Source organism: Gymnodraco acuticeps, unplaced genomic scaffold (assembly GCF_902827175.1).
Source record: "Gymnodraco acuticeps unplaced genomic scaffold, fGymAcu1.1, whole genome shotgun sequence".
NCBI lineage: Eukaryota > Metazoa > Chordata > Actinopteri > Perciformes > Bathydraconidae > Gymnodraco > Gymnodraco acuticeps.
The window spans coordinates 490,185-508,678 of NW_022991296.1; the positions used below are offsets into that span (position 1 = coordinate 490,185).

The 18,494-nt window shown below is 39.7% G+C and overlaps 1 protein-coding gene across 1 annotated transcript; it reads left to right on the forward strand.

Moving 5' to 3' along the window:
• The first annotated feature begins 1,447 nt into the window (after positions 1 to 1,447).
• On the forward strand, positions 1,448 to 9,831 carry slc35f6 (solute carrier family 35 member F6). The gene is made up of 6 exons (XM_034240125.1): positions 1,448 to 1,524; positions 3,563 to 3,635; positions 6,176 to 6,347; positions 6,701 to 6,916; positions 8,489 to 8,599; positions 8,852 to 9,831. Exons 1-6 carry the CDS (start codon positions 1,448 to 1,450, stop codon positions 9,352 to 9,354), a joined length of 1,152 nt encoding a protein of 383 aa, XP_034096016.1. The 3' UTR covers positions 9,355 to 9,831.
• Positions 9,832 to 18,494: the final 8,663 nt, after the last annotated feature.

The following is an 18,494-nucleotide window of genomic DNA, read 5'->3' on the forward strand; positions in this document are numbered from 1 at the left end:
ATGAAAATTGTAAATAAGCAATCTGTATGTAAAAAACCACCTGTATGTAAATTGTAAATAAGCCATCTGTATGTCAAATATGTCTTATATGTCTTAAATGATATGATGAATTGGAAATGGGGGACCCTGATGTAAACAAGACGAAAGTCTTTTTCTGGTCTGCATCCCCTTAACAATTGTATGTTTTGAGCTGTACTGTACTGTACCCAATATACAAGCTGTTAATAAACTTTTCAATCAATCAATCAATCAGCGAGCGTCTCCTTGATCTCATCAGCTGTCTGGAAGAGAGGAGACTGAGGAGAGTGAAACAAAGAGAAGAGCTCATATACAAATCTTAACTTGTCTTCCATTTGGTGTGTGCACTGCAATTGGAGGGTTAAAGCTATTAACATATCCCTTAACTTAAATTAAAATGTATATCCTTGACATCGGCCCTTCATTTTTCGTTTTTTGAAAAGCCTGAAATTGACATCATAGGCGCTGAGGGACATCATCCTCATGGGAAAGTGAGAGCATGTTCTAATTTTAAGCAATGTGAGGCCACAGATGGGGAAAATTTACTGTGGTCCCACTTTCAAATCCAGGCTGTTTATCTGGTCGTTAGCGACCCCTGCTGTTCACCCATGATGCAAATTTACAAAGATTTGATAAATCTACACATGACTCAACCTTATGGTACAGAGAAACAGGAGTATGATTCTTTTTTAATTAAATTCGGCTTAATTAAAATTCTTTCAACAACAAAACAATTAAAAAAATATATAAAAATGGAAAGACAATGTTATGACTTGTTTTATGTGTTAACAAGTTTAAAGTATGAATATATGTGTAATTCACTTAAAAAATCCAGTGCTATTTGGAGTAATTTGTATTTATTTAAGTTAGTGTCCAGTTGACCATATTTAATCTATAAATGTTCAATGAATTAATTTTGTATTTTTCATGTTCAATATGTAATTACTTTTTCCACTAAATGCCGTTACTAAATACTGTACACAAAAGATATGCCTAATCTTTTATTAAATGTATACGATGGCATAACAAAAGCGTAACATTTTCTGGTTCACCATTTTTTTTTAAAAGTCAATTATATATCTAAATATTTGGAGAAATAATCATTTACTTTTTTGGATAGATATATTGAGTAAAAGTGTAATTGTTGTATTCAATAGCATATATGAAGCACTTATATGTTGTATACAAAACATTGGACACCAGGGGTAAACATATAAAGTAATAAAAGAACACATTTAAAAATAGAAATACTGTTTACTTTCGCCTATCAATAATTGCGTCACTTCCGGATGCGGTCAGCTGACTGTGGTCATGTGGCGTTTAAAGTCAGAGGAGCTCCCACGGAGAATTGAGTGAACAACAACCGGGGTTCCTTCAAACAAACAACAGCTCGGTGTTCCCGGTGTGTTTGTCCCGCTCACACTGCATCATGGCCTGGACTAAATACCAGCTGTTCCTCGCTGGACTTATGCTAACAACCGGCTCTCTCAACACATTATCGGCAAAGTGAGTATAGTAGATTAGATTATACTGGAGTCATGTATTTACAGTTAACCTTTCACTGTAATTCACCGGTAAAACAGCTGGTACACAGTTGAAACACTGCACGTCAATGGTTGTTAGTTTAAGTGCTTTTTTAGCGAATTATCAAGCTAGTATAGAGCCACACTAGCTTATTTATTACATGTTTAACTATTATTATCTGTTAACGCATTGTTAGCCGTCTGTAAAGCTAACAGGCTAATAAACATCCATATCAGGCTGAGTGAAAGGAAGCTACAGAAAGCTAATGTGTGTGAGGATATCAATTAGGATTTTTTTTTGACAAACTTAATAAGATTGCTGCCAGGAAGCAATTCATTATGCGCAGACTATAGTGAAATGACTGAAGTTATCTCACATGATCTTGCTCTGTAATGGTATAACGCCTTTATCACGCGCTATCTGTGTTTTAGACAAAGGGAATAGCCTCTTTCTGTAGGTCACAGGTAAATCCAGCAGCCGACAGACATTTTCATCTCTATAAAGACTAGACTTTGGACTTTCACTTTAATTTAATCAGAAAATAGTATTAAAAAACGTGATGTGTTTTAAAATGACTTGTTTTGTTCAAAGAATAGTCCAAAATGCACCTTTTATGTTCAATGAGAGAAACATCTGTTTGGTTGTGATATGACTTTTTAAACTTTCAATGTGGCTTTTATAATTGCTCATGCAAACCCAAAAACCCAGTCCTGCCTTTTGCACATAAATCATTGATAATGCAGTATTTTTTAAATTATTTTCTGAAACATTTTTGTTGAGATCATTTTCTGTGGAAAGTTTGATTTGAAATGCCAACCATTATCCTAGTAAGAGCTGCAAATGTGTTTTATTTTGTAACCATTAACCTGCAGATACATTTTTCAATGTATCTGTTTTACCGTTTGACCTTTAGAAATATGTCCAAATCCCAAAAAGATTATTTTGTATTTTATTCTTGATGGATAGCTTGAATTATTTATTGCACTAATTTATCACACTGATTCATTTGAGTCCTCTATTATTGCTGTCACGATAGGAAGAGGTTTCCTTTTTTGGTGAAACAAGAAACTCAGCTATTTTAACTTCCCCAATAATCTGTGATGTCAGCTCTCTGCAGCCTGAAACACGCGGCTGCTGTCTTTTTGTGAGTTTTGCCAGATGAACAAAACCCCAAAATGTTAAATGAATCACTGTTTGAGTGGTAATGTGTCAGACAAAGCAAGTTGTGTCATGTCGCTCAGAGAAGAATATCAGAAACAAACAGGTAGAGTTTCACTGCAGTCACCTGACACCAGCGTCGTCACAGCGCTGCCTCACTGAGTTTATTAAAGCCCTACATAGCATTTAGACTGGTTGATAGTTTGATGTTACTTCCCTCTTTGCTTTAATGCAAAAATATGTGACCAGTGTCCACAAAATAAGCAGGAGTAGCAGATTTGGATCAAGTTTCCTTCTTGTATTGATGAGCTCAGAAGTTGTGACATTTGAAGGAAGTGCTGCGTCATCACATCTCAGGACCACATTCCCTTGTCTTGCATTTTGCAGCAGACAGGATGCTCACATGCTGATCATGCTTCCTCCGACTCTCTGACAATAAAAGATGCTCTTACTCATTAACTTCATCAAATCATTTGGTCTGACTTTACAGGGTTTTATGTGCGGGAGCAGTGGAACAAATGTTAGCTGTTGGTCAGGAAGACTTCCAAATGTTTGCTGCACATTACAACTCATTTTCAGACCCACATAGATGTTTTAAATGTACTGAAATAGGTACAGATATAGTGGGTGTAGATCTGAGTTGTTTTCCATTTATCAGTTTCCAGATTTGATTAATAAAATATCAGAAAAAAGTGAAAAATACATGGGATCATTTTCTTACAGCCTAAAAAATTCATAAACAACACATATTTCCAGTTGAATATGATGTATGAATCACAAAGATAGCAAGGTGTTTTATATGCTTACTTGGATTTATGAAGTAGATGTAATTACATTTTAATAACGTCTACTTGTCTGACAGATGGGCGGACATGTTCTCAGCGAAGGGATGCCATGATGACCCCGAACATGCTTTTGCTCACCCGTTTGTTCAGGTAAATTAAAAACTAAAATGTGACTGTATTGTATCCCATTTGCCCAAAGAAGGGAAAAAACGGTTGAACCTCAATTATTTCTTGGTACACACAAAGTGTGTCTGTAACACAACTAGAAAATGCATTTCCTGCTGAAAATATAGAAAAAGCTGAATATTGTATTAGTTGAATGGTCTCTCTCTGTAGCTGCTTTTAGCTACAGAGACCAAGTAAATGTGTTGCTGAACTTAGCGGAGAAAATGCAGAAAAGTTAAATGGTTTTAATTAAAATTGTTACAGCTCAAATGCATTGTAATGACTTTGTTGAAAACTTGAAATGTTAAACTGGAAGAGTAGGAAAAAAAGTGAAGGTTTAAAAAAGCTATAAACAACTACATGTATAGCCTCAATGTCCTGAAATAGCTGAATAATGTAATAGTTGAATGGTTTCTGTAGCTGAAAGTAGGCTGAAGGAGTTAGATATTAAATGTAGTGAATGAAAGTGTATTAAGAAGAGAAAAGAAAGTAAAAACGCTTTGAAAAGCAGCAGAATATTTTAACTGCAAACTTTTGAACTAAAACCATACTTCACCAATAATGTATAAAATATGTGGAACATGTTGAAGTCAGTATGAAGTTTCCAGAAAAGTATAGGCTGATGCCCCGGCCACACGAGGACGAAAACGGTCGTTTGCGTTACTGTTTAGTGTCATATAGACCGTTCGGCCACACGCGGACGACAGAATACGGCACTAAACGACTGCGGAAACGATAACGGGTCCCAAGGTGGATAGAACGGCATACGCAACGCTCTGGGGGGTCCAATGGCTCCGTGTGTACGCCCTATACGATCATTTTCTGATAATGATGAGGCAATAGCCCCGCCTCTCCCCACCTCTGCTGCTCACCCCGCGTCAAAGTAAACTGCACACTGAATTCAGATTATTTATCTTTATCTCGATATGGACATAAACGCGAGTGAAGTCTAATCTGACAGGACGGAGACACCTCTCAAACTACCTAAACTAGTTATAAATATGTTTATTTTTACTGTCGGCCGGGTCACTCATTACTGGATCAGCTGCTGCATGAGACAGACACTGGCGCTGTCCGAAGAGAGGGAGGAAAAAGAGAGGCTCCATGTATTTTATTATTATATTATATAGAGTCGTTATTCATTTGTTTTAAAGCTCAATAAATAACAAAGAAGACCTTTGACCGGCACTTTTATAATTTTGTCAGAAGGTTTAAACTTTAATACACGTTGACTGGCGAAAAACTCTGCCCGGTTCCCTCGGCCCCCACCGCGGAGAATAAACAGAAGGGCAACCATGACAACCATGCTTCTTCGCTGCTTTTGTGGAGGAAGTTACAGCGCCACGTACAGGCTCCTGCATGTGTACTGCAGCTTCTCCAGCGGTTGGAGCTAAACGGAGCTGTCTCGTGTGGACACACTATCCGGATGACTATTGCGTGTGGACGGAAGGTTTTTTGCGATTGCGTTTGCGTTAATCCTATGCGTTTAGCCGTTTTCGTCCTCGTGTGGCCGGGGCATGAGACAGTCTGTTAAACTCCAGCCTGTGTCTTTGTGTTTGAGGTAACGACGTTATCAAACACCTGTGTGTGTGTAAGCCCAGAGATCAAAGGTTACCATGGTGACGACGTTATCAAACACCTGTGTACGTGAGCCCAGAGATCAAAGGTTTCCATGGAGATGTGCTGTGAAAGGAGAGCCTTTCCATTGTTCTGAATGAGAAATAAACCTCTTACATTTCTAACTATAGTTTAAAAACGGTAGCTGCTTTTGGTAAAATGTCATCGCATGTCAGGAGCCTGTGGAGCGTTTGAGTCTGCTTTTTGTGTATTTTCGGGTCAATGAGGTGGCATTTTTGGCAGATGTACTAAAGGTGTGCGGCTGCTGCTCTGAGGAAAGATCAGGCTGAATTTACAATGGGCCTTAATGGAGACATGTTGAACGTTTTTGTCACTTCATGCGCTCAAGAGGCATTTTGTTAAATTTTTTTGCTTAATTATTTATTTATTTTCAACGTAGGAGAAGTTTTCCTACGTTTTTCAAAGCACTCTAGACTTAACGAGCGGCGCAATACACACTGATGTTAAAATCTGAAGAAGGCCTCTTTACCAAGCTCCAAACTAAGTTAAATATCCAAAAAAGTGTAAAAGATATAAAAAATCTGAAGAACAAGTTTAATAGCTGAATGTCTTGTGACCGTTTTAAAGTTGGAATGAAGTCTCTAGCTGAAAGTATGTGGAAGCAGTAGCATTTGGCGCACGGTGTAGGTAAAAGAGGATTTGAAGGTTCCTCCCATTGAGTTACATGTTAAAAAGAGTTTAAAAAGCTGAATATTTCAAAAAGTATAAAATAGTTTGAAAAAGTTGAAATGTCTTGGCATTTAAAATAATCATACCTCTTTAAATTGATATGCATTTCAAGTAAAACAATGCATTTGTTAAATTATAAGCTGTAAATTAAATCCAATCAGTAGTTATTTAAATCAAAAGGTGAATTATAATCCATGTCTCCCCCTCTCTCTGTCCAGGCGGTGGGAATGTTTATGGGGGAGTTCAGCTGTCTCGCCGTCTTCTACATTTTACTCTGCACTGACAGACGTAGACCCGAGCCCCGGATAAACCCCGGCCAGAGCTTCCACCCTCTGCTCTTCTTCGCCCCCGCCATGTGTGACATGACGGCCACCTGCATCATGTATGTTGGTAAGTGACCCAAACAAACAAACAAAAACACCTGCTGGAGGTTAGGTAACAGTGACGAGAGACTCCACAGTGGTCATGTGATGTTTTTTGGTGGACATTAGCATTTGAAACTTGTGTCCTGATCTATTCTGTCCTTCAAAGGTCAAATGTAATGACTTAGGTCACATTTGCAAAAACACAACAGATTATCTACTTCTGTTTAAAAAAATCCATTCGTCAGGAAGAAGATAATTAGATCAAAGATAATGTTGTTTTTTTCTGCGTGGTATGCAGCCAATACCTTTTAGCCTTTTAGAGCAACATGAGATTATTTATGTCTATTAATACACATTTCTTCGTTTTTTTTTTTGCAGCTCTCAACATGACCAGCGCCTCCAGCTTCCAGATGCTGCGGGGAGCCGTCATCATCTTCACCGGCCTGCTCTCCGTGACGTTCCTGGGCCGACGGCTGCAGAAGAGCCAGTGGCTCGGCATCCTCACTACCATCGTGGGCCTCATCATCGTCGGCCTCGCTGACTTCTTCAGAAAAAACAAAGCCGACACGCACAAACTCAGCGACGTCATCACAGGTGAGGAGGATTTTCAACACCCTAGAGCAGTGGTTCCCAAACTGGGGGGCGCCAAAGATCGCAGGGGGGGTGCCAGGCCTCAGATGATTTGAGGCCAAATATCATATTTAGACTTTTTTTTAACATATAATTGTAAAGCAATACATGATTGTCACTAAAAGCCTTGTCTCTACATTACAATAACAAATACAAAATAATTGATTAATTAATTTGAATAACAATTCAAGTTAGTAGCTATTAAAGGCATAAGAAGACTAAAATGTATATTTCTTTCTTTAATAGAAATGTTTCTTCTGCCCGTAAATTGTCCAAACCGGGCTTTTCTGGATAAGCGCATTTTTAAAACATAGTCATTGTCCATGCCGGTTTCAGTTGGATTATTTGTCACAGTTGCTCCGATCAGATCGGTCTCCTCCATTTTGTAGATTATTTACGACTTTTGAATCCACATAAACACATCGGCAAAATCCGGTTTACTTTGAGCAGTGTTTTAAACAGTTGAATCCCTTTGTGAATTGTTTCCACTTGCGCCGCCCTTTAATTTCTTCATACAGCGGGAATCCAAATGAATTAATCCTGAGTCCAATAACCATCAAAGTCACTCCAATAGTGCTCCTTAATTACGCTTTCATCCTCCTTTAACAAAATACTTCACATTCATCCAGTTTGTGACAGTAGTTGTAGCATTTTTGCTTGTGTGTGTGTGTGGGGGGGGGCGCAACTTCCAACAGGAGTCATTTGGGGGGGCTCTTGGGAAAAAAGGTTGGGAACCACTGCCCTAGAGCATAGGTCGGCAACAGGCGGCCCACGTGGACCATTGTTGGTCCGTCAGCATTAATATTTGGCCCGGAAAATTAGCTTTGTTTTGAAAGAAAAGTTTTGGCTCATCGGACATTTATGAGAGAAAATCCCGGGCATTCCACTGGATAATAACTGCAGTGATTTTAACAATCAATTACTTAAATTAGCCTTTGATTATGTTCTGGCCCGCCATCTAGTGGCTCAGATCTTTTTTGGCCCAAGGCCAAACTTACTTGCCGACCCCTAGCCTAGAGCTTTGTAGAGTCAGAATATATTGAAAAAATAAAGATGTAATGTGCAAAAACATGTTTACTTCAGTCTGTATTTGTTTTTGTTTAGCCTTTGAAAAACATTGCATCTCAGATTAGCTGGACCCACATTTTAAATTGCAATGTGCCAGGTACAGGTGCACCTGGCATTTAAAGGGAATGAGGGATGAGTCTCTGATTGGTTGATTTCCCAGGTTCACCCAGAATACACCTGTTTTGCCTTAATTTACATCAATATTTAGTTTTGTTTATTAAGCAAACAGGGAATTTAACACGCTATGAATGCACATGTGCCGTGTTCTTACGACCATGCATTATGGATACTTTAAAACTGGGCCCAAGGGGTTCCAGAAAAGAAAAGCAAACTAAATGTAGCCTTTATATATAGCCGTAAAGAACCAGTATCTACTACTCGCACCTGTACAAGCATCATAAAGAACTAAGCCTCAACCTCATTACAATATTAAAATGTTTTAACCACTTCCTCTTTTCGGTCCTGCAGGAGACCTTCTGATCATCATGGCGCAGGTCATCGTTTCAGTGCAGATGGTTCTTGAGGAAAAGTTTGTCTACAAACACGATGTCCATCCTCTCAAAGCTGTTGGGACTGAGGGTAAGACAGTCATTCATCTGAAGTTTACATGATAGATGTGATTTAGGACAACAAAAGGGTACATTTTCACCTAAAACTCACACACACACACACACACACACACACACACACACACACACAGGAATGTGATGAATGTAGATATGTTGAGAGTGTAGCCACATATATTAAAACATACAGATTTTGAAGGATCACCTGAAAGAAAAAAAGTTAAACTGTAGATATAGAACATTTAAAATTCTGCTCTATCTCCAGGTTTCTTCGGGTTCGTCGTCCTGTCGCTGCTTCTCATCCCGATGTATTTCATCCCCGTGGGAAACTTCAGCGACAACCCTCGGCAGGTCCTGGAGGACGTGCTGGACGCCTTCTGTCAGATCGGCCACGAGCCTCTCATCCTGCTGGCTCTGCTGGGCAACACCGTCAGCATCGCCTTCTTCAACTTCGCCGGCATCAGCGTCACCAAGGAGATCAGCGCCACCACGCGCATGGTGCTGGACAGCCTGCGCACGCTGGTCATCTGGGTGGTGAGCCTGGCGCTGGGCTGGGAGCAGTTCCACGGCCTGCAGGTGGTGGGCTTCCTGGTGCTGCTGGTGGGCACGGCGCTCTACAACGGGCTGCACCGCCCCCTGCTGGCCAGGATACCCTGCTGCGCCCATCTGGTGGCCACCGAGGAGGAGGAGGAGGAGGGGGGGGACAGCCCGGGGGAGAGGGAGAGACTGCTGGGGGACGGCAGGGTGCAGACCCCGGACGAGAGCTAAAACAAGAGGACACTCTGTGGAGGACTCTGTCAGGGATAGTCTGTTTTTAAATATGTTTCTTTCTCAGATTTGACACAATATGGGATAACATCTGGGAGTGGGCAAGCTCTTTAAGAGGACACGAGGGTAGTTAGTATCCATTTTCTAATCTCTGGGCAAATAACTCTTTTTTTTAAAGACGGATGGTAGAGAGTGATGTCTAGAGGAGCTTTTATTTTTACAATACGGTTTTTTAAAGGGATTTATTCAAGTGAGAAATGGAAAATGAATTTCTCAAACACAACTAAAGTCTCAACATTAGCTCCTTACCCCTTAAAATACTTCTTATTCTTAAAAAAATACTTGAACTGACAACTTCTCTATTTAGTGCTGAATCACTAAAACAAATACTGTCAGACAAGATGAACAAATGTCAACTTACTTGAACTTTTATTCAGATTTTCTTAAATTGATGGAGAAGCTTCTTGTTTATGATTTGAAAAAAGAAGATGCTTGGGGAGCTGGGTGCAGACGGGACACAAGAGCTAAATCTTGAGGACTCTTCGTCAAAGTCTTTGCACATTTGACAGGGATAGTGTTTTTTTAAATATGTTATAATTACACACTATTTTATAACATGTGGGAGTGTTCAAGCCATAATGGCACATTTCCACTGCAGCGGGGTAGCCCCGTTTAAGCGTCCCTCAGCGTCTTCGCTCAGGCCTCGGGCTGCCTCGCTGGCCGTCCGAGGCCGTGGCGCATTTCCATTACAGTTTAGGACCTGGGGTAGCAACGCAGTGTAGACGGGGCGATCGGCTTTGTTTTTGTTCACATTTCGAGTTGTTCCGTCGAGCTCCCGCTGGATTTTATCATCCCCAATGAGATGTAGGAACGTCGTCACCTCCTCGGTCGACCACGGTGTGCTTTTCTTTGACGTTGCCATTTTTGTAGCTCCTCCGTTTACAAAAATGCTGTGTATAAAAATGCTGCAAGCTTGCTTCTAGATATATATGCGACGCTAGGGATGATCTCGCGCGATTTTCTCTGACCAATCAGCAGTCGAGAGTGTTGACGTCACTAGTTCAGCCCTGGCCCTGGTCTGATAGAACCATGATTTTATGGGGCCGGAAAAGAGGGAAAAAGTACCCGCTAGCCGGTGCTAGGCTATATGGAAAGGCCACCAAAAACTGGCCTGGCAGCTTGAGGACGGTTAAGGACGCTTAAACGGGGCTACCCGCTGTAGTGGAAATGCGCCATAAGAGGACACAACGGTACTTAGTATTAATCTTCTACCAAACTATTTGCAAGAAAGACAATTAGTTATTTTTTTTTTAAGGGATTTATTCAAGATGGAAATGGACAGTAACGTTTTTTAACAAGATAACAATTAAATCCCGGCATTTGATCCTGACGTACATACATTACATACTTAAACTGACTTTTTTAATTTAGTAAAACCTGGGTTTACAATGAAGAAATGTCAACTTCAATTTAGTTTTGTTCAGATGTTCTTAAATCGATGGATATGTTGTTTTTGATAATGTTTTTAGAACAGGTTTTTATTGTTTAATTGTTGCTGTGCAGTATGATTGTGCCAACATATTTTCACTGAACCAACAGAGACGGGAGTTTCAGAAGTTCAACATTTTCTTTGTAATCAAACAGAAGTCGTTTTTTAAATTTGTTTAGTTAAAGGTGGGGTATGTAAGTTTGAGAAACCGGCTCGAGATACACTTTTTGTTATATTCCATGGAATGCTCTTAACATCCCGATAGCAATGAATATCTTAAGTGCTTTGACAACAAATCGATTAAAAAATGTCATCTGTGGAAGCCGTAATACTGTAAAAAGCACGACCACTCATTTTAGCCGACCTGGCTAAAATAACTGGAAGGCCTACCTGCCTGTCAGCCTGCCATCGGGGCACAAACTTATCTCGTGCCCTCATTGGTCATGTGCGCGTCCGTGTGTGTTGGAGGAGGGGCTCTGTAAGGAAGTGGCAGATTTTTTCCGGCTGTGTATTTTCAAATGCTAGCACACTCGAGCTGGTTTCTCCAAAATTACCTACCCCACCTTTAAAAAAAAGAAAAAAAGAATTGAATGAGTGCAAAATCAGTTTTTCAAATGTCTGTATATTCACTTTCTGCTATTTCAATTTGTGTTGATTTAGTTGCACAGACGGACATGTATCAAATGGTCTAAATCCTGATTCTCATCTCTATTTAGTATTTTAAAGGCTGTAACGTACACTAAGAAAAAAGGGAACTGTCATTTAATCACACTTGTTGAATGATGTATCAGCATTTTTACTCAGGCATTTGTAGACCTGCAGTCAATGTGATATTGTATTTGTATGCATGGTCCTTCTTCTATAAATATGATGTAATGACAAAAAAGAGATTTTTTTTAAAAATGCACTTGTAAAACAACCTACAAAGTCTTATACAATGTTTTTTCTGCTTGTAAAATATTTGCATAAATAGTTGACCCAAAGAAACATGACAAATACGTTTCTTTCCAGCTTCCCTTCGGTGAGTATTTGCAGACTTTATTTTGCCATATTTAGTTAATTGAATATTTTTCTAAATGTTTGCCCTAAAAAAAGATATGTGAAAATAGGCTTTCATTAGTTAAATCAGGGGTGGGGAACCTCCGGCCCCCGGGCCGTATACGGCCCGCGAGACCATTTGGTGTGGCCCTCGAGGTAATTTATAAACACACGCAAAAAAGAAAAAAATTAAAGAAATCTAGACCGCAAAATAATTAAACAAGTGAGTGCCTGTTTTTCCTGGCCAAGGTCAGGGTCCTTGAACACAACACAAGCCTAACGTGTCATCACGTGGTATATGTCTCGTCTGACAGGGGTGTAGTTCTGACGGGGAGCACCAGAACGCCGCTCCGCTCCGGCACTTCCAAAAATTGCAGTACCGATAAGGAGCCGTACACATGCTGCAGTTTCTGCGTGGCTGTGTCTTTAGTTGAAAGCCCAGTGGCGATCTGTTCATCTGTCATTCTGATCATACAGTCAATAACTTTGTTGTTATTAGCATCTGGTTAGCTAGCTATGCTAACGAATATAAGAAGCTTTTTCTACAACCAGTGAGGTAAAGGCACATATTTATATGATCATTATAGTTATACAACAAATAAGAGAATAAAGTAAACAGGTATAAAATACTATATGACTGTAAACAAAAGTTGTTATTAATAAACAAGAATAGGCCTACAGTTTGAAAGGAGAGCGATTTGTAAAATACCCAAAAAGAAAATCTGCTTACAGTTCTGTTTCATCTGGGTGCTGAGAGATGTATCCATAGATCTACTAATGTTGCTCTCAAAGTGCACCAGATTGTTGCTTTTAACTTCAACATTTAAAAAAACAAATCTTCCCGGGGGAGCATGCCCCTGGACCCCCCTAGAGGAGGTTAGCCCCCCCCCCCCCACACTTAAATCATGTTCACAGGAGTCTAAATACATTTGCACACATCTTGTGTCCATATCTTTCTGTTTGGGTGGTCATGCCACAACCGAGCACGTGCATGTGTGAGTCATGGCAAGATATCTGGATTAAGAGGTTGCTTTTTCTTTGCACAGCATGAAAGAAAGGTGAAATGAGTGGGCTGTGATTTTAGTATTTTTAAGCAGAGGTCAATAATTTGTACGGCCCTCGGAGGATGTTGAAAACATTGAAATGGCCCTTGAGATGAAAAAGGTTCCCCACCCCTGAGTTAAATGGTCAATTTGAGCATTTCTTAACAATTCATACGACATAATGATTAAGCTATTATATGAACAAATGACAGCAGAATAATTGATAATGACAATAACCATTTCTTGTGTATTTTACAGTGTTTGCTTACTAACATAGTTTGGATTGATCAGGTGTTCATCCGAGGGGGGAAAGGAAGACGGTAATGATATTGGACGCTTTATTTCACTCTTTTAAATGATGTTAAATGCATGTATAATGAAATATCCTTACATTTAGTTTCTCTTCTTAGAATCCCAGTTTCCAATAAGATGAAATTCAGACACATTAGTGATTAAGACGTTCAGCAGTGCTGATTCGGTGTCACCGCTCGGAGCGGCAGCAGCTGACACCTGCCGACACTTCCTGAGTCAGAGCTGCTTCCTCCCTGAAGACCGCTCCTGTGCTTTAATGGAGGTCAAAGGTTAAACGCAGAAATCCCCCAGAGATCTGCACACCCGACCCCCGTCCAGCTCCAGGAACAGGATGAAGGAAAAAGTGCTAATTGACCAAACACACATGAACACACTGTTTGAGAAGTCAATGTCGTACAACAACTATAACCAGCTGCACAAGAGGGTTGACTTTAATGCAGTTGTCAAGAGTAGCCTACCTTGATGACATCATGAACAAAATAAATCCAAAATGTCCCATTCAAATTCTTTAATCACGTATAGATGTACAGAGTAGATCGATTATGGGTCCTGCTTAATTGTGTTTTTTTGTATTATCATATTTTATTAGGTTCCTTTTTTAAAGCAGTTTTTCAGTTTTAAATGAACACACACAAACACACATTGATTGTCGCATTAGAACACTAGATGGCAGCATTTTACTAAGAAATGAACACAGCTCCTCGTTTTGTGTTCTGGTTATGGGCAGCTAACTTGTCAATGCATTGAGGAAAGGAGACATTATCTACGGTAACATCATAAGTAGCCTACTAAGAAACACGTGTTAATTGTAAACGTTTGTGTAGAGAGAGATTTCAATGGCTATAAATATCCTATATTTTTTTTGATGCACAATCCACTGGACGAAATATTAGTAATCCTAAAAAACGTAATGTAGCAATATCTTCTAGAATAGCTATTACGTTGAACATTGCATATCAGAGTTTTAGGAAAACGTTATTATTTCTATATTACAAAATGTTATAAAGTCTACTTTCTCTTTTTTTAGAATAAACTACATATTACTTGTTATGTTAAGTGTATTTTACCGGGTTAGGAGCCAGCGTGAGCATAAAGCAACACATATGTAAAGCAGATTTTGTTTTAGGGAGATGTGGTGCAGAGTCGGATCAGGATTTATAGCCTCTGATAAATAAAAACGGGGGATTAAAATAAAATAAGCCAAAACAGTAGAGAAGAGACTCCTGGGACAGCATGGAAAAACATTTACAGTAGCTATTTTCTGGACAAATGTGTCCCAATGCGATGTGTCCTCCCCCGAGACAAATTGACCTGCTGCTTAAACCCAGAGCAAAAAATAAGCCTGTGAAAAAGATAGATCTACTTTTCTAATGATCAATGTACAGAAATCAGCCTTTTTTCATTTGATACACAATAATAATGTTTTAAATAAAGATCTTTATATAATTGATGTCATGTTTTCAGGAGATCTAACCTGTTTGTTTTGCATCTTCAGACCTGCTGCTGCTGCTGTTTGGAGTTTCTCAGCTGATGAATCGTAGGCCTATTTTCCCGTCTATGCTGCGGATTGATATGCCGAGATGTGAACCATTGCTGCTGTGAGATGCTCTGCTCTGCGTCAGATAGCAACAGCAAACTGTCCTTATTAATGCATCACCTAAAAACATTTCTGCACAAATTACGCATGCGGAACAATGCTTGGACACATATACTCCTGAATTATAACATTTTGTAACTAGAAATCCAATGCAAAATGGGGGGGGGGGAAGGAAACAAGTTAACATTGATTGTTAACGTGTGTATTTTATATGATCTGCTGTATTGTCCCTTGTTTAAAAACGCATTTCAAAGCATATCTGACATCTTCTTCCCAGTGTTTTATTCTCCTTATGCAGCTCGCTTCAGCAGCAGCAGGCCTAATGGTTTGTTATTATGACCTTTTGTGTTTCCATTAGTCTCCTCCTGCAGTATTTGGTTTACAGCTCGTGATTTAACCGTGTGTACATCTGCACACTGGAGCTGCAGAGGGCCCTGAACCTGCCGCACAAGAGGCGACTTTAATCTGTCCCAACGTAAACACGTGGCTTTGCTCAAAGGCACTGAGTCACCATCATATTTAAAAGCTTCCATTAAAGCGGCTCCTTTAGCGTGTTTACAGCGGAGGGCACAGCGGGGTGAGTGTGATTAGTCTAGCACTCCAATGTCCAGATAATGACCACTTAATGTTTTAAACCCGGCTGTGCAGAGAGCAGTCAGGCTACCACAAAAGGAGACATGGCGGCCATTCATAACCCCGGAGTCCAATGGGTTCACTTTAATATGTCGACCTCTCATTTTTCACCCTGTTTAAAGTGGAGATTGTTTTTGTCATTATGGTTATTAATAGGTTATTTAAAATGCTGGAAACAGTATACTCAGATAGTTTATTGACTTAAAGTGGTCAATAATATAGTGTAGCTAAACTCTGCTAAGTCACATTCCTGCATTCAATAGTCTATTTAGGTTACTTTAAAAACAAATATAAAGAAGTCCCTATGCAAATTATTATTATGTGTATACTACTAAGTAGCGACAATGAGTAATGCTTACTTTAATGCAGTGGTTCTCAAAGTGGGGGGCGCGCCCCCCCCCCCCCCCAGGGGGGCGCAGAGGCATGACAGGGGGGGCGCGAGAGACCAGGAGGAAAAATGGTTATTTAAAAAAAAATCATATTTTTAAAAATGATTGATTCGAAAATAATATGATACAGTACAGTACTACGTCTGGGTCTATGTGTTTCATTAAAGCTCGGCTCTGTGTGTGTGTGTGGAACGAGCCATTTTGTGTGCGTGCGCGAGCGAGAGAGAGAGAGAGAGCGCACCGGAACCGGAGATCGTTGATATTAGCTTCTGGTGCTAACGAGCTACGCTAACGGATATTAGGAGTTTTTTCAACAACAAAGTGGAGGAGAGTCCTCTCCTGTCAGATCGAGAGGCTCAGTGAGCTAAAGGACTCTCTCAGTGTTATCTCAGTGGGTCTTAAATGTTTTGGTCACCATTAATGTAAACCATTATTTCCGAAGCACACGTTTATATGATCATTATAGTTATAAAAAATAAGAGAATAAATTAAAAACAGGTATGAAATACTCTATGACATTAAAAAATTAATAAAGTTTAAAAGGCGAGTGATTTGTAAAATATCCATAAAGAAATAGTAAATCTGTTTACAGTTCTGTTTCGAATGGATGTTGAGAGATGTATCCATAGATCTCTTCATGTTGCTCTCAAAGTGCACCAGATTGATGCTTTTAACTTCAATATTTAAAAATCTTCCCGGGGGAGCTTGCCCCCGGACCCCCCTATGTGAGGTCCTCACACCACCTATAAAAATAGTACTTTACCGCTGCTTACCTATATGCCGTGAGCTGATTATCGAGCCTTCATTGTAACAGTCGCGGGTGCATTGTGTATATGCGTGGGGAGTGTTGCAGTAGAAAATTCCACTGTAGCGCCCGGTACATTAATGGGTAACCCTAAATGTTTGAGCACCCTCTTTGAAACGTCAAGCTACCCCAGAGCACCCCCAAAATAAATCTCTGGCGCCGCCACTGAGCCTGACTATTTGTGTTGGGAGGCGCCCGACTTTTTTTTGTTCTCCAAAGGGGGGGCCTGACAGAAAAAGTTTGAGAACCACTGCTTTAATGTAACAGCTACAAATGTGAATCTGGCTTGTGAATTTTCCGCCCAGGGATTAAAAAGCTTTTATTTAATACATTTTAGCTTGATTTATTATTATCAATCTCAATATGTAATGTAAGTAATTAAAAGTGTCAAATAAATGATGTAGCAGAACATTCAAATAAAGTACCAGTAAAATTGCATAAAGTAAGATGAATGCATTGAGTTACTTTTATTGCAGGTTATTATAAGTAGCTACTCCAGACATGTGATAATTTACCACTGAGAGTTTACAGATCATCACCTGCTGTAAGTCCACATGGAGTCAGTGTAACACTTATTTAACGCCTGAGAAACAAAAATCTCCATCAACACCAAGTCATTTAAAAATCTAAACTTAAAACTTGAAGATTTTAGATGGACAGACTCCAGGCTTTAAGGATTGAGTTTACATTTTGGTTTTATCTTCATGTGATCAGATTCGTAGGTCAAAGCATTTTGTTTAATTATTTTTCCTCTTACAGGAACAGCTGCTGCAGTTGCTCAACATGGACGACATACAGAAACAAGAGCAGTGCTGTGATGTAAGTTTAATCATGAGTAATGGTACTTTACTTGAGTGTTTTCATGTTATGCCACTTTCCACCTTTACTCCACTGCATTTCACAGAGAAAGATAGTGCTAAGTGTATATGCTTTCTACTCCTTGGGAAATTATTTGACAGATTTTGTTAAAAACATACTTTTAAATGCAGGATTTCTACACACAGCAGAAATAAACAGATCCTAGGAGTGACATTTCACCTCCAACACACAAATTGAAACTCATTTAAGTCCATCTCCACATCAGAGAGAGTTCAGAATTTGAATTATCTTGGTTATATTCAGGATCAGATAAACGGGGACAGTGTTGTTTGGACTTCATACACATCCCTCACTTCTTCTTTTTTTCTTCCTCTCTGGAAATGATGGCAGGGTGCCATACAGAAGGCTGTGTACAATGGCCCAGGTCCCATTAAATCTGTGAAAGTTCCTTCCTGAGGCAAACATTGCCAGAAATAGTAATCTTGGCTTGGAGCTGGAGTCTAACAGAGGGGGAGCAATAATTCTCACTGTAATAATGAAAATCATTTAATGATGTCCCTGTGATCCAGCAGGGCTTCAGTGAGAGGTGCTCGTTCGCTCTTCCTCCGCCTGATAAGGCTTCCTGAAAAACACTCGGCCAGCAATCAGGCCACAACAATGGGCTCCGTCAGATGCTTTAAACTTCAGGTAGTGACGGTGCACAGCAGCACGCCTTTGTTTTCATCCACAGTGGGCATGTGACTCATAAAAGCTTTGACTTTTCATTTCTTATGCTGTTTGTTTAAGCTGCACTGCAGGCTGTTAAATAAGGCAATCTATATTACAGTAGAGCTGCTGCCTTCTCTGATAGGATGAGGCAAATAGTCAGTCAATGAATAATTACCTTTTAGTCAGTCGTTATCTCATGTTTTAACAGGGAGGTAAAGCGATGGTTACACAACAAGTTACAATACATCTGACAACAATAATGTTCTTGAATATTTGTTGGTCTTTTAGCACTTGATTTGATACTTTT

Coding starts and splice junctions, on each gene's coding strand:
- slc35f6 (XM_034240125.1), top strand. CDS start 1,448: ATGGCCTGGACTAAATACCAGCTGTTCCTCGCTGGACTTATGCTAACA. Junction 1,525..3,562: donor CTCAACACATTATCGGCAAA/GTGAGTATAGTA, acceptor CTTGTCTGACAG/ATGGGCGGACATGTTCTCAG. Junction 8,600..8,851: donor CAAAGCTGTTGGGACTGAGG/GTAAGACAGTCA, acceptor CTCTATCTCCAG/GTTTCTTCGGGTTCGTCGTC.